The 15717-nt window shown below is 43.9% G+C and overlaps 1 protein-coding gene across 1 annotated transcript; it reads left to right on the top strand.

The window, feature by feature from the left end:
- Positions 1-9179: 9179 nt before the first annotated feature.
- On the top strand, positions 9180-15135 carry DCSTAMP (dendrocyte expressed seven transmembrane protein). Its single transcript, XM_066626434.1, has 3 exons — positions 9180-10205; positions 13574-13900; positions 15052-15135. The coding sequence occupies exons 1-3, from the start codon at positions 9180-9182 to the stop codon at positions 15133-15135; spliced, it is 1437 nt and encodes a 478-aa protein (XP_066482531.1).
- Positions 15136-15717: the final 582 nt, after the last annotated feature.

Here is a 15717-nt window from a genome sequence, read left to right as displayed (position 1 = left end):
TGAATTAACCCAGATACTGCAGTAAAACAGTCTTCTGGGGAATTGTGTTTCTTGGCAGATATAATCCATCTCACTGATGCACTCGAGGGGCTGGGGTAATTGCATAGGCAAGCTTTGTCCAAAGTGTAGATTTCACTTATTGCATGCAAGTCACAAATGCAAAATCTGGACAGGATTATGAATCATGGACTACTCCGAATTTTAATGTCTTTTACATTGATTTTATTGGAAGCAGGATCAATGGGAAGGCTGTTTGAAGAGGCCTTGATAACTTAATGAACTGATAAATGCTGGCTGTGTGTGTAAACGTAGGTCCTAACTTTGACAGTTCACTTGTAGGGTCAATCCAAGATTTTCTACCATCACAAGTAGCAGCAACACACTGTTGGAAAAAGAGTACATTGGAAACCCTCACAATGTTTCAGGGACTGATGGCTATTGGGAAGGGCAAGAAAAGAAAACTCCTCATATTTCTTCATCCTGGGCAATAAGGGAGTCTTTGAACCTGTGAAGCAGCCCAATACCCACTCAGCCCATCTAATTGGGCATAGTCTATTCTGACAGGCAGCAACGCTTCAGTGTCTCAAACAGAGCTTGTTCCCAGCCCTGTGCTACCTGCAGTAGTATAGCTACGGGGGGGGCATGGTAAATATTGCAGGCACTGCGACAAGCCATGAAACTGGCCTCACCCACTTGACATCAGAGCCATTCTAGGCAGCAACTATAACGCACATTGTATCGTTGCCCAGAATGGCTTGGACAGTGAGTGGGAGAGGCAGGATACATGGCACATTGAAGTACCTGCAATATTTACCATGCTGACCCCCTTTAGCTGTGCTACTGGCTACTTGAGATCATTTTAGCTGGAGGTAGCAGGGACTGAACTTGGGACCTTTTACATGCAGAGTCTGCATTACCCCTCCCTATTATTTAGGGAAACCTATTATTTTCCTTCCCGTTGCAGCCCTGGGATCCAGATTGCTTACATCCTGACTGGGAGAAAGAGGAAAAGTCCCTTACCCTTCAATGCAGGTTTAGTGGGTCTCCAGTAGAGTGAAGAACAACAACCACCTGAATTGCTTTCATATATGTGAAAAAATTAAATATTAAGCAATGTCACTGCACATCTAAGAAGCCCTTTCTTGGTCTGCAAAAGAGCAGGCTGTATTGCTGAACAGTAAGCAGGGCACCGGCAGTTCCTCTGGCTCTGTTTGCTCCCTGAAACCAGAATGCTGAAAAAGGCAACCGACAATTAGCTGACTTTGCTCAGGGAGACTCATGCGGACGAGAACAATAAATGTAATTGGTTTAAATAGAATGTGCTGCAGTGGAGGATTTGGCGGCGTTATGCGGTTTGTTCCTGACACACACCGGGCCAGCCGTGAAACCTTCCCCCAGACAAAATGAACAAACACTGGTGGAAAGAACGGACCCTGCATGTTAACATCGGCTAAAGGAGCGCCCGGGATCATTTGTGCATTAATCGGGGATCCTACCTAAATCAAAATTGGACCATTGAGGGGAAAATATGACACTGTTTCATGACCTGCATCAATCTGTATTCGGTTTTATGTTGGAGACAAATTATAATTATGCTATGCAGGGAATTAAAAGGATCAGGTGGAAAGAAAAAAGGTCAAAATCTCAGTGCTTGCTGCAGCCTTTCCTTGCTGTGCAAACAGAGCTGCACTGCACCAGCAGGCAGAGACGAAGGCGGCGGGGAGGGGGGAAGAATAGTATTTATGGGGGTTGTTAATCAAAGCAGCGAGCTGGCAGCTCCAATCACTCCTGGTAGCGGTCACTCCTGGACAAGTTTTAAATGCCAGCTCTGCCCTCTAATACTTACCAAGGTTATTGTTTATAAGCTCATTATCAGGGGCTAACAAGGACATATATGCTTAGTTAGACTTGACTCCTTGGCTACGGCATTAGTTTTGTAGTTGGTACCCTTTTAATATATTTGCTTGGAATACTGAAGGTGGTTCCCTCTGCGGGGTTTCATTTTTGTTGCACATCTTTTTTATTTCAGCAGATATCTATGTCACCCTTCAATAATCTTCTCAGAGTGGTTTACAATAACAATGGTGGCGGCGGCAGCAATAAAACCACAACTTAAAAAAAGAATAATACATCATAGTAAAAGTAGAAATAAAAAAAAGTCTTTGTCTGGCACTGAAAACACAACATGGTAATTACAAGATGAGTCTACCTAGGGAGGGAATTCTACCTGGAGGGCACCACCACTGATAAAGCTCTCTCTCTGATCCCCACTCACATTGCTTCTGATTTATGGTCACCTGTTTCTCATGCTGAAGATGAGATCAGTGCATGGAGAGAGTGGTGTGGGAGCATGCATTCCCCAAGTCATTGGTAATCACCAGTATTTTAAATTGGTCTTCGAAATGGACCTGGAACGACTGGAGCTCTGACAGTGTGTTTCCAATGGCAAGTCCCAGTTAGAAGCCTAGTGCATATATTTAAATTGTTGTGCAAAGTGGACAAAAGCCCAGCTACTGATGTCTGCTTGAAGTGTTCTTGACTCCGTTCCTGGGGGATCCTTCTATAATCCTTAGCCAGAAAAAAAACAATTGTGTTAAGCAGATATCAAGCAGGCCTCTGCTCTGTTAATGTAGCCACCTACGTAACAGAGCAGCATGCTCAAAGTCTAGTGGCATGGACTGGAGAGGGCTTGGTTCAGTTTGGCTGATGTGTTTGTGTGTATACACCACTGAGGTAGACTTGTAAGAGTTTAGTAGGAGTTTCCCCCTCAAGGGGGAAAGAAGGCCTTTTCCCCCTTGAGGCCTGTCGGGGTGGGGTCTTTCCTTCAGTGTGTTTGTTGAAGTTTAAGGAATTGGTATCTCCTTTTGTTGGTGATTAATAAGGAGGCCTGTTTGATGCCACAAGACTCTCTTGCGGGCTGACTGTAGGTTTTTGAGTATAACACTGGCACAGCAGGTTACTCTCATCTTATATTTATTATGCCCCAAGGAGCACAACAGCTGGGGCTGGCCATAATACTACTACTTAACTTCTGTGCAATGCTTTCTGCATGTAAAAGAATGTCATGTCTAGGTCAGTGGTTCTTCAACTTTTTACTGCCATGACCCACTTTGTCAGCTGCAGCAGTCACGTTGCGCTCCAGAATACCTTGTGGCTTCCGGGTCGTGCCCCAGAATGCAAAGCTGCATGGCATTCTGGTGCATGATGCAGCTAAAGATTATACATTATACTACTGAAGACCCATCCCAGTCCACCAAAGAAATACCAATGCACTCTGTAGTGTGCACTCTCTATACACATACTCTTTCATATCTCCCCTGATTGTAATTGGGCTGTATGATACACAGTTTATAAACCTGTGCTTCTCACTTGCAAATCCATGCAGAGTTTTCTATGTGATAGCTGTCCTTTTCTTTGGTTAAACACAAATACGCACTCATGCATGCGCGCAGCACACACGCATAGAACAAGCAGTGACATACTGATAGACGTCTTGGGTGCTCCTCATGTGACATTCAATTACACTCCTGAATTAAACATAATTTAGAGACGATGCGGAGTTATACCTGCTGTGTGTCTTTGTTTGGTAGATGCCCTTGAAACAGCAGGGGCGGAAGCCATGCTGCGCATGTAAGACCTGTTCCAGTGGTGAGCCAGCATGGCCACCTGCTCCAGTGTTATCACCACCTGCTGGAGAACCAGCTGTTTAGAAAAATCACACATCAAATATGATAATTTCCATGTTAGTGGTTCTACGAGGTGAGGAAAACATTTAACACAGGCTGAGCATCCCTACATCTATACATAGGTGTCACGCAGTAGTGTAACTAGAAGGGGTGCAAAGCACTAAGTTTTACATAGCACCTCACCACAGAATGCAAGCAGTTTCTTCCCCTCCCCTTAGGAGCCATTCCTGGCTGCCTCCATTTTGCTCTAGTGGCCCAGAATGGCTCCGAGGGGGAGAAGCTGTTGCATGCCACGGTGAGGCACCACGCAAAACTTAGTGCTTTGCACCCCCCTAGCCATGCTATTGGTGTCACTTTACATCTGTATGTCAGTTTGACTGTTTATATCTGCAGTACTTTAGTTCATCATTACCTAAGGTGGTGGTCCTGGTCGGACTTGCTGAACATAGTAGGACTTACTTCCTAATAAGCCTGCTTGGAATTGTGCTGCAACTTTCTTTCAAGCATTCTTTTAGAACTTACTTTCTTTTGGCCTTGACTGTGTTGATAGTATCACTTCACTCCAGTAAGAACATGCCTCTGAGTATGTTTGTTCAGAAATAAGTCTCACTACCCTGTCCAATTCCCCACCACTGGTGCCAGTGCAGCTGTGCTGATGGAGCGCACACTGCATCTAATGGTGGTGATGGGGTGATCAGATAGCTTAGGCTGGCTGCCTCAGACTATAATCTTATACAATAGGGGTCCCCCAACTTAGTACCTGTGGGTGCACATACACCCACAGAGGAGTCTGCTGATGCCTTCTGGCTGCTGGAATAACTTCCTAGTCACTGCTCCACCTACTCTGCAGACTTGTGTTGCATGAATGAAAGCATTCAGGGCAGAAGAGTGTAAGGCAGAATGTCCCCCCATGCATGTCCCCCACACTTGTGATTCTGTATGAACCATGGCACCATCTTAACTCTCAACCATTCATTACAATAGCATTTTCAGCCTAATCAGTGTACCACTGTTGTTTTATGAGTCCCAGATGAAAGCCATGGCTCTGTTGCACATGCCAGGGCCACCAGCTGAAACTACCACAGGCCCTGTGTCCCCAACAGTGGCTTGCAAATGCCCTGCCAGATCAGTAGCAGGGAAGGACTGGGGACGGTTTGGGACAGGGAGTGGGGTGAGTGGGGGTGGGAGGGGAGGATCTTGGTGAATGATGAGATCCTATCCCCTTTTCCCAGCCCTGAACTGCACTCTGCCCTAGGATTTACTCCCACTAAACAGCTAGCATAGGTCCAAGGGGGAGACCCAGTGGTTGCTGATCACTGTTGGATGTGCACAGCTATATAAAACGTTATAAGCTCAGCTGAACCGACACTCGTTAGTTCTGTTTTAATTACATATACACCCACTTTCAAAGGAACCTCATAAGGATTACAAACTAGTTGCACTTCTCCTTTCTTCCACCCCCATGCCCAGAAATCGTAACTATGCTGTTCTTAATAAGAAGTTGGCTGTTTGTTTTATCAAGTCCCAGTACTTGAGCTTAGCAGATCAGCTTCAGATCTTCAGTGGTTGTCTCCATTACGATGGAATTATTGGTTCACTAAAACAACCTTGTTTTCAGGATATCCAGGTCAGTAGTGGGTTGTTACAAATGCTTCCACGTCTATTGCCTTCAAAACTAGAACTATTTCAAGATGTGATTTGTCTGACTCACCAGATAGGTGGGTGGAGAATTAACCAACAACTCATAGTACGCTGGGACTGGATTTGTCAACTCTTGTCAGTGCTTTTCCTCGGAGTCCAGAAAAATCATGACATGAAAATCGTCATGTGCATTGCAGAAGAATCTGTAAGTAAACTTCCAGAATTATGCTTTTCAGCAGGCTCCATTTGAGCACATATCTCTTAGCAATTAGAAAAAAGGACTTCCTAGGAATGTATGGAGTGTATCCCTGTTCTCCCTTCCTCCTGTGTTAGTGGTAAGTAGCCCAATCCTACACATCATCCTACACTTTTGAAATTTTTGCTGAAATTTTTGAAAGTCTTGCTGAGATCACTTTGACTGATCTTTGTCCTAGATGGCTATTTGACTAGTTGCAGGAAATGCAGAATGTTTCTGGATTGATTCAGGACCGCAGCAGTGGTGTGGCTGTGTAGATATTTACAGCCCCATCCAAGCACCGGTACTGGGTGCTGCAAACATGCCATAAGGCACGTTTACAACACCTGACAAGTAAGCAGTGGTGTGGGAGCATGGGAAGGGTGAAGGGAGAGCATAGGAGAGGCATTCCTGGGTGGAGGGAGGGTAGAGAGAAGATGGGACAGGCCCGGCACAGGAGATGGACAGGCCCAGGAGGAGGGTGGGATCAGTGGAGGCCTCCTCCACTGGATCCTATACTCCATGTTGGCTCAGAAGCCGGACACAGGGCTTCTTGAGTCTGTGCCAGTGATGAAGCCCCATTGGGAAGTCCCACTGAACAGGCTGGGGCTTTACTTGGAGTGAGGAGACATCCAGCCTTTTCAAATCCGGCACAGGATCCAGCAGTAGGCGTTTGGAGCTGCCGCTCCTGTGCTGGATAGGATTGGGCTGTTCGTTTTCTACTGAGTGTGGCTCAAGATAGTGTAACATCAGCGCAATGGGTAGACAAACCAAAAAGACAGTGTCAAAATATGTTAATAGTAATCAATGAAACAGTCATTGTGTATCTGTTGCTGGCAGTGATATTTAAAACACCAGTAGCATTTACACAGGGTAAAAGAATTGTATGCCAGGAAAAAGTGCATTGTTAATGGCATATGTATGCAATTCAGCGGTGGAAGGATGACTGTGGCAAGAATAAAAGTGCATGGCGACAAGGTGCAGACCACGCTAATCTCATGTACAGAGAAGGGTCTCAAAGACAGGAAGGAGGCTATGAAACAAGCCCTTAACTTGCAAGGGAGGCAGTAGGACAAGGAAGCTGAGCAGGAGAGAGAAATGAGGTACAGTGCTTAGAGAGAAGCAGCAACTGCCTTCAGCAGTTTGAGACCGGGAGAGAAAGACAGGGGGATGAGGAGACAGTGAGGAATGGCAAGAGAGTTGTAGGAGTGACCATCCTGGCTGCTGGCTGGCATGGTGGTCCTTGAATGGAGGCTGGAATGGGGGTGACTTCTCAGCCCCAGCAGGTTAACAATCCACACTCAGCAAGGCAGGATATGGGTGTGGAATGAAGGATGATGAAGAACAGGGTCAACTGTGGACCAAAGAACATAGCTTGTATATGTTTTAGCCCCATAGAATCCTATGGGATTCTTAGGTTGAGTTGACTCAATCAGGTGACATCTGCAGCAGCTATATACAGAGGAAGGAAAAGTCAGCAATGGGAGAAGTCACCATAGCCAGCTCCACCAACTGTGCTTCTCGACTGGGCCTCTCCCCCCTCACAGTGGCCATAGAACCAACAACTGCCCTTTGTGGCCAGTGAAGAGAAGCCAGTCAGTGAGGCATGAATCCCCACCCCATCCCACCCCCCTTTTCTACTGTAGTGCTCTCCCATTCTGTTGTTGACTAACAAGTTTCCCAGATCAGCTTAGAGTAAAATCAAAGAAGGGGCAGGGTACAAATGCTTTAAGTAATAAATACCAGTGATAAAATGTCCTGGGAAGTTTGTTGAAATAAAAGTGCCTTTCATTTGGGGACACTGGTGGACTTCACTGGGAGCATGTACTTTAGTCTCAGAGCCACTGATGAAAAGCCCTGCTCCATCTCACTGTTCTCTTCCTCAGAGGTGGAACTCTGAACAGATGATAGGAGAGTGCATGAGGAGAGATGTTCTTTGAGGTGCGTGAGGTTTTGGGAAATCAGTTCTTGAAAAATTTGTGTCTCTTATTACTTTTGGTTGTACCCAAGAATGTTAGTTGTGACTCAGGCTGCATTCCAATGTACGCTTACCTGGAGTAAGCCCCGTTGAGTCTAATGGCACTTACTTCTGAGTAGACATGCACAATCGGGCTGTCAGTCCTGTGGAAATTAATGTGGTTTAAGTAAGCAATGACTGCTTTGTCTCATTTATTTCAATGGTGCTTAGTCATGAATTGCTTTCTTTGGATTGCACCCTTGTATCATCTGTTGGAGTCACAACAGATAATACAAGTGCATGAATGATGACAAAAGCTGCAAATGAGAAGCATATTAATAATCTTAAGATTATTGTAAACTGAATAAACTTCTACTCCACTTCCTGGTAACCTGCTGTGTTTGAACTACAACTAAAATAAAGTGTTATTCTTGTAAAACGATATATGCTAAGGAAACAGACCTTTATTACAGGACAAAATTGTAAACATTTATCTTAGTTAATTAGAATCTGATTTATCATATTGTGTTAAAAATCTAATAACATATAAATCAGTTCCTCCTTTTCAGAGAAATCTTGTATTGAAACAATGGAAAGAGCATGAAACAAATGAAAGCTGGGAAGTTGTGTTTTCTGACAGTGCATAAACAATGCACTTAATTTCTAGTAACTGTTTGGAATTTTACTTTTAAAAATAAAAAGAAGGAATTCTTTAGTGGCATTGCGCGTAGGAGGGGAATATATCTAACAAAATAGTTGTGTATTTTTGAATGTGTTTGTACTTTTCTCAGTTGCTTCTTTTCACATCAAACCTCAATCTGGCTAAGAGACAAAGTAATCAAAAGACCATGTGTTGCTATGCGCCGTGTTGCATTGCGTAGCCATTCCTCCCACATGAGCACTCACTCCTTCTTATAGGCCCCAAGACGTGGGAATGTAGGCAAGTGATGGAATCCTCCGGTGAGCTCAGAATGACTGGAATGCTGTGCTGCTTTCTTGTCCCCAAAACGTAATTTACCTGTCAAGATCCTGCTTAGCTCAGTCTGAGCAATGGCTACATTCCCACGTCTGAGCAGCCAGGTATGCATGTGAGAATTGGGTTGGTAGGTCAATTGATTGTCTTTAAGTCCATAGATCAGCAGTTCTCAAACTGTGAGAGAGCTTTACTCCGTCAGTAAGTTCTTGCGGGGGAGGGCCTAGGGCAGAGACCTGATCCCCAGGATTGTGTTGATAAGGGGGATGGGGGGTGCTTTGCACTTACTTTCAGAAGACAGGGCTGCAGCAGGCTACAGGAGGTGCGGGGAGCCCTGTGCAGCCCTGCACAGTGCTCCCCAAGGCTTCGCTAAAAGCAGGTGCAAAGCACCTCCTGCAAAACAGAAGTGCTTCACACCTGCTTTTAGTGAAAGTTCCAAGCCTTGGGGAGCACTGCGCAGGGCTCCCCGCACCTCCTGCAGCCTGCTGCAGCCCTGCCTTCTGAAAGTAAGTGCAAAGCACCCCCCTCGCCCCCCCCTTAGCTACCTCCCTTAAAGGGACGGGGAAGGGTTACATGAACTGGTTTGAGAACCACTGCCATAGATGTTTTCTTTCTCTAAAAGTTGTTTCGCTTCCCTTTCTTTCCATCTTCAGTTACTGTCAGTGGATCTCCAGCCCACAGGAGAGAATGACTAACGTTGCCAGTTTTGCTTGGCATGTATGGAGACTTTTTGTGGCTGAGAGGAGGCCTGGCCTCCAGCATCTATTGCATCTGTTTACGATCTGCAGCTTTGTCAGTCTGCTATCAACGGTGTGCCTATTCCTGGCTGGGTATTCCTTTCTAATGGAATATCCAGCGTTTTCTTTAGTGATGTCCCTATTCCTCTGGGTTATCCTTTCTGTTGGTCTGTGCTCCTCCAGGCACCTGCGCTGCTTTATTGCTCTCTTTTTCCTTTCCTGTGGATTGCATGAAGGAAGAAATGCTCTCATTGCCGCTGGGACTGGTGTAGTGGTCGCTGGCAACATCCAGAGTATTTTTTACAACCTAAAGCAGCTGGCTGATAGTGTCACTTGTATTCTGGAATCTCAGAATTTTTCTTTTCTCAGCCACTACATTGAGGCCATTTGGTGGATTTACAAACAGAGTAAGCTCTTGCCCAACCCGTTTAAAGACCTTGTGACCGTGGACGACAAGTTGAATGTGACTTACTCAATTTCAGATGAAGCTCTGAGGCTGAAGTTGAACAACACAAAACTGGGCATCCGGAATGTCACGGACCAGATCACTTCCATACTAGCCCTACAGCCTTATGTGGGCAAGAAAGTGCTCCCTCTTCTGGGAACTATTTTCATCCTCCTTGGCACATACCTCTTCATTCGGAGATTCCTGAGCCCCCATAACATCAAGTTTAAGAATACGTACATTACAAAGAAGTTCATTCGATACAATGAGCAACAGTGGCAACAACGGAAGCGCTCGGTCCTTCCTCTCAATAAAGAAGAACAAAAGGTGTACACGGTGGTCCCATCCTTTTGCCAAACACATAAGGAAAGGAAATGCACAGCACGCTTTTTTCTTCCAGTGTTTGCTAACCTTTGCATTTGGACTCTCTTTACAGCAATAGATTATTTGCTTTACTGGCTCATTTTTTCAGTGAGCAAGCATCTCCAAAATTTCCCTGAGCTAGAGGTCCATTTGAAATTGTATTACCAAGTAAGTATCTTCAATGGAGCACCAGCACTTTTCTCCAAGCTTTTATTGCTTTGGATAAAAGTTTACTGCAGAATAAACTTATGCTAAAATTCAGCCCAGAATGCCTGAAGGTGCTATCGAGTGGCACAGGACAGATAACGGGTAACCCAGGCGTTTAAAGGCCTGTAAATAAAAAAATATATTATGGAAAAGATGGTTTGCAACTGCCTTCATTTAGGCATGCTGAATATTCAGAGAAAGGGAAAGGGCTGCAGCTCAGAGGTGGAGCACATTCTCTAGGGCACTGTTTCTCAAACTGTGGGTCAGGACCCACTAGGTAGATTGTGAGCCAATTTCAGGTGGGTCCCCATTCATTTCAGTATTTTATATTAAGTATATTAGACTTGATGCCAACGTGGTATGTGACTGCATTTGGGAGATCTGTACTTTTACAGGCTACAATGTATATGCTTTAGCAATGAGAGTCAGTGGGCCTTACTGCTGGGTAAGTGGGGATAGTATTGCAACCTGTGATTGTCAAAAATGTTTTGACCTCCACAAATCCCTGCATTTCCAGTTAAAACTCTTGTGCAGCAGAGCTGGGAAAGACACATGGCTAGTAGCACAATCTTATGCATGGTTACTCAGAAGTGAGTCCCATTGTATTCAATAGGGCAAGGCTTTTCAAACTGGGGTGTCGCGACACCCCAGCCTGAGGAACCAAGGCCTCTTTCCCCGGGAGGCTGCAGGAGGCTCTGGTAAGTACAGCCAGATGCCTGCAGCCCCCTGAGTGGTGCGATCCTGGGGATCGTGTCGCTGCCTTCCCCCACCCCTGCTGCCTCTCCCCCGCCCCTGCAGTTAAATCTTAGAGCAGTTCAAACTCTCCTAGAGAGTTTGAAAACCACTGCAATAGGGCTTACACCCAGGAAAATGAATCTAGGATTGCAGCCTAAGGGCCAATCCTATCCAACTTTCCAGCAGCAGCAATGTAGCCCCAAGGTAAGGGAACATACCTTGAGGGAAGCTTCTGTGACTGTCCCCCCCACCCCACCACAGGATGCAGTCCATACCCTGTTAGCATGTCTTCATCAGTGCTGAAAATTTGGATAGGATTAGGCCCTAAGACTTAGAGCTGCTACCTGTCAAAGTAGGTGGCTTGTGTAGTGTGATGTCTTTACAAGTCTGGACTCCTCTAGTTCAAATCTTGTATCTGCTGTGTGATCACTAGGTAGTGACAGGCAAACAGCTTCCTCCCAGTCTCAGCTACCACACTGTGCTATGGGGACAATAATTCCTATTTACCTTCCTAGGTAGTAGTTGTAAAGCTCACAGCAGGATAATAGGCGTAAAGCACTCTGCACACTCAAAACATGTACTACAAATTCTAAGTATTATGAGTCCCTTTGCTCCTAATGACACTATTTCTTACCCTTGGTGTGTTTCAGATTTCCTGTTTAGGTTGTATTCTTCACATTTGTTATTCCAGCATAATCTTGATTAGCTTCAAAGAAATGGCTGGATGTGCAAACTGAATTGTAGGCCCTATATCCCCAGCCAATAAATACCAAAGAAGGAGAACTGGCAGCTGGCAAGCTGGGATCCTGTCTAAAGGCAGTAAAGGATTTCTAAGTAACATCAAGATGTTTGCGTGGTTTAGTGATCCATGTTCTTTCTTCTTGCTTTTTTTTTTCTTAACTTCTCAGCAGGTGTATTTCTCATTACTTCCTCTTAAAGCTGGTTACTCTGAGCAATCATTTTTTTCCCCTCTCCCCTTAAGAAACCATTTATCCAAGAAGCAATAATAAGAATCTCAGGTGTTCTGGAAAGCAGGGCATTTGGGTTCAACAGCATAACTAGTGCTTATCTTCCAATTACAACAAAACAGGAAGGGATTTATACAACACCTGCTGCTGCATGATGGGGCAATGAAATTTTCTTTTCTGCCTCCCATGTGTGTACTGATAATTTACTCTCCAAAGGGGAAATAAAGCTTAACTCCTTTAAAAAAAAAATTGAGGAATTTCTATTTCAAAACTCTCCCACACAGTATACCTTAGGGAGTGATCAGTACTATTCAGATCAAATCTGGCTTGTGATCTCCCATACCCAGTTTCTCCTCCTCTTAAACTCAGACCTGTGAGCACATCTACTTATCCAGTGTTTCTCAGTCTGTGGGTTGGGACCCACTAGGTGGTTTGTGAGCCAATTGCATGTGGATTCCCATTCATTTCAATATTTTATTTTTAATATACTAGGCTTGATGCTACCATGGGATGTGACTGCATTTGGGGAAATGTTACAGATGTGTACTTTTAACAGGCTACTATGTATTTGCTTTTAACAATGATAGTAAATGGGACTTGCTGTGGGTAGGATTGCAGCCTAGGATTGTGAAAAATTTTCTTGCTTGATGATGTCATTTCCAATCAGGACATCACTTCCACTGGGTCTCAATCTAAAAAGTGGGTCCTGGTGCTAAAAGTTTGAGAACCACTGGCTTGTGCTATTTGGTTAGCAACATGTCTCTTTCAGACACAGCAGCTAATGGACATTCACCAGAAGTATGTGAAAAGCTTTCAGGATTTTAGTGGAATAGGAACTTAGCTGAATTAGTCCTGAAGTCTGTTTTCAATGCCAGATCTCAGGCATGGGTTGTATGAAGTAATAAAGGAGCTTAGAAGCATGTGCAGAGTGCCTATCTCCATGTGCAACCACAAACAGCATCCGTCCATCTTGGATAAATAGGGTGGGTTGCCAGTCATCTGATATGACTTCCTCTATCCACTCTTCAAATTCTATATAAACCTTAGTTGCTGCCTTTACCATAATCATGGGAACTGAGTCACTCTGGGGTAAATACTACAGCAATATAAGGCATATACCAGTTCATATTATGCTTTCAAATGATTCTCATTTATTTCAGAAGCATGACAATCCAGCAACAATTCAATTTTCCATTTTAGTATCTTAACTTTTTTTTTGGCTGCCAGGCACTGCTGATACTCAGTTTGTAGCCTTGGAAAGGATTAGATTGATGGCACAGACATAAAAACAAGAATTTCCATGCTGGAGCAAACTCAAGGTCCAGCACTCGGTCTCCAAAAGCCCACCAGATATTACGCCCTACCATTTTGTCCTAACCAACTAGTAATCAAAGACCTTTTGTCTCTGAACACAGAAATTCCATGTTTGATCATCATCAGTATTAGCTCCAGGCAAGCCTGTATTATCAATGCAGTGTTCAAGTTTTTAAAAGAAAACAAAGCTGTCTATGCTAGTGGTTGTTGCAATAGGGGCTCCTGTTTTGTCAAAGGGGGATTACTTATTTACAGATCGGAGAAAGTTTGAACATTTCATGTTTAACATTTGTTTTCATTTATTTTATACAGAAAAATGCAGATAAATTTATTTTCAACTATGGGAAGATTGTTGAAGAGAAGACGTCCTTTAAAATTCCTCTGTTTGAGCCAGCCTGTATCCCCAAACCAAAGTTTTCCATCTCTGCAACTTGGGTCCAACTGGGAGTCATCATTTTGTTTTTAATAGTACTTGGACTGTTAGCCTCCGTACTTATACAGCTCAAAATAGTTGTGATGTCATCGTTCTTTCCTAACATTGATATGAAACGGATAGAGTATCTGCACACAAAATTATTAAACCGAAGATCAAAGCTTCCCAAGAGAAACATGAAAAAGGAACTGAATTCATTTGCAACGGTAAACTACAAACAGCATGGAATGCAATGCTAGTTTTGACTAATACTTAATGCTTAACTTGAAAATGGAACACTGATGTGCCATGAGTGGTCTGCAGGTGTGCCACAGGGGTTTTGGGGGGGAGGATCATAGTTTAGTAGTGCCAGGGGGAGAGTGCAAGCTCCCGGCTGACAGTATGGTGTGCCTTGTCAATTGTCAAAAAACGGATGGTGTGCCTTGACAATTTTCGCACCTTCTCAGTATGCCCCGAGATGAAAAAGGTTGAAAATCACTGACTTGATGCCTATGAGCCACCAATCTGGAACTGCAGTGAATATGGCTACACAGCAATGTCTTGGCACTGGCTTAAGCCTCTTCTGTTAGTGCATAGTATTAATCCTACTTATAGTGCTGGCATACCTCTATGCCAATCTGCACAGCACTAATGCTGGCATTAGTGTTGATCCTTCTTCCCTCTCCTATGCATGACATAAGGCCCATTTCATAGTTTGCTGCAAGTATGTCATTGTAACATGTAATCAAGAATAAGGGTACGTGATAAATTTGTCTGGGGAACAAAAGGGAGAAGTACCAGCTAAGCTCCTTGAACTACAACTCTCCTATCCCTTGCAGGCAGGCAAGAGTAGATTCTTTATTCTCCTCTTGCTCAAGGAGTGTACATAGCCACTCATCCCTTCCCTTGATCTTCAGAAACAGAAGGAGTGCAAGAGCTCCCATTCTGCTCTGGACAAAGCAAGATGTAGTACGTCAGGGGTGTCAAACTTGTTTCATACAGAGGGCCGAAGTTAGCATTCAGGGCTCCAGCTGAGGGCCGGAAGTGATGTCATTAAGCAGAAAGTTACATCATTAAGAAGCTAATGGCCAGAAATCAGACCTTTTCTCATATAGAAACTCATTAACTGCTAATGACATAAGAGAAAGTATGCAAAACTTGGACATATTTCAAGATTTGGGAAAGCCCAATTTTCTTGAGGGCTGCCATTTCAGCTGTAACACTTCAGCAGCTGAGAGCCTGAGGGCTGGATAAAAAGCTTCTGGAGGCCGCATCCAGCCCCCGGGCCTTATGTTTGACACCCCTGTAGTAGATAATGCTCCTGCAATGTCATTACAGACTTTCACAAAAAAGTAACATTTTTTTTCTTTCTTCTCAGTTATGTTTCTGGTTCCCGATTCTCCACGCAATGAGAAAGGTCAGGAAGAAAGAAACAGATGTTGCAAAAGATGGTAGCATTTAACAACATAAAGGACATATTAAAAAAAATTCATGGTTCCTTGAATGGTATGGAACCATGTTCCTCACCAGGTTCCTCCAGCCTGGTATGTTTGAGTTTGCTGACATGGGAATAATTTTGTACAGTACTTCTGAATCTCATCTCATGGTTAATCTATAGAGTCATCAAAACGTTCAAAACTTGTGCTTCATTTGCATGGTTGTCCTGTCATCTGTCCAAGTAGTACTTCTTTGTAATTCACATATTTCTTTCAATATTGTTTTAATTTGCCTTCCTTTGCCTTCTGTGAGAAATCAGCATTCTTTATATTTGTCCCCTTTCTTTCTGAAGCTTTTCTCTTACCTTTGCTCCTGGTGTTTTGTTTTGTTTTAACATGGGTGGGTGGGTGGGTGGTTTCTTTCCTGTTTTATATCTCTCATCACTCAAGTGTCTTTGGTTCCTCCAGCCAGCTCCTACTTCATGTTTTATTTTTCACAGATGAAAGAACTTTTGCTTTCAACTCAACATGAATGATGCAGATTTGAAATGAAGGGTTTTAGTTTATTCAAAACCAATTAGGATTACTGGATTTCTTTTCTAATGTTG

The sequence above is a fragment of the Tiliqua scincoides genome, chromosome 4 (assembly GCF_035046505.1).
Source record: "Tiliqua scincoides isolate rTilSci1 chromosome 4, rTilSci1.hap2, whole genome shotgun sequence".
Classification (NCBI taxonomy): domain Eukaryota; kingdom Metazoa; phylum Chordata; class Lepidosauria; order Squamata; family Scincidae; genus Tiliqua; species Tiliqua scincoides.
The sequence above is the reverse complement of the archived record's forward strand: the minus strand, read 5'-3'. Positions and strand labels throughout refer to the sequence as shown.

Excerpts from the sequence above, each read along its gene's own strand:
- DCSTAMP (XM_066626434.1), top strand. The coding sequence starts at position 9,180 with ATGACTAACGTTGCCAGTTTTGCTTGGCATGTATGGAGACTTTTTGTG. Across the intron at positions 10,206-13,573 it reads ATTTGAAATTGTATTACCAA|AAAAATGCAGATAAATTTAT; the intron begins GTAAGTATCTTC and ends TATTTTATACAG. Across the intron at positions 13,901-15,051 it reads AACTGAATTCATTTGCAACG|TTATGTTTCTGGTTCCCGAT; the intron begins GTAAACTACAAA and ends CTTTCTTCTCAG.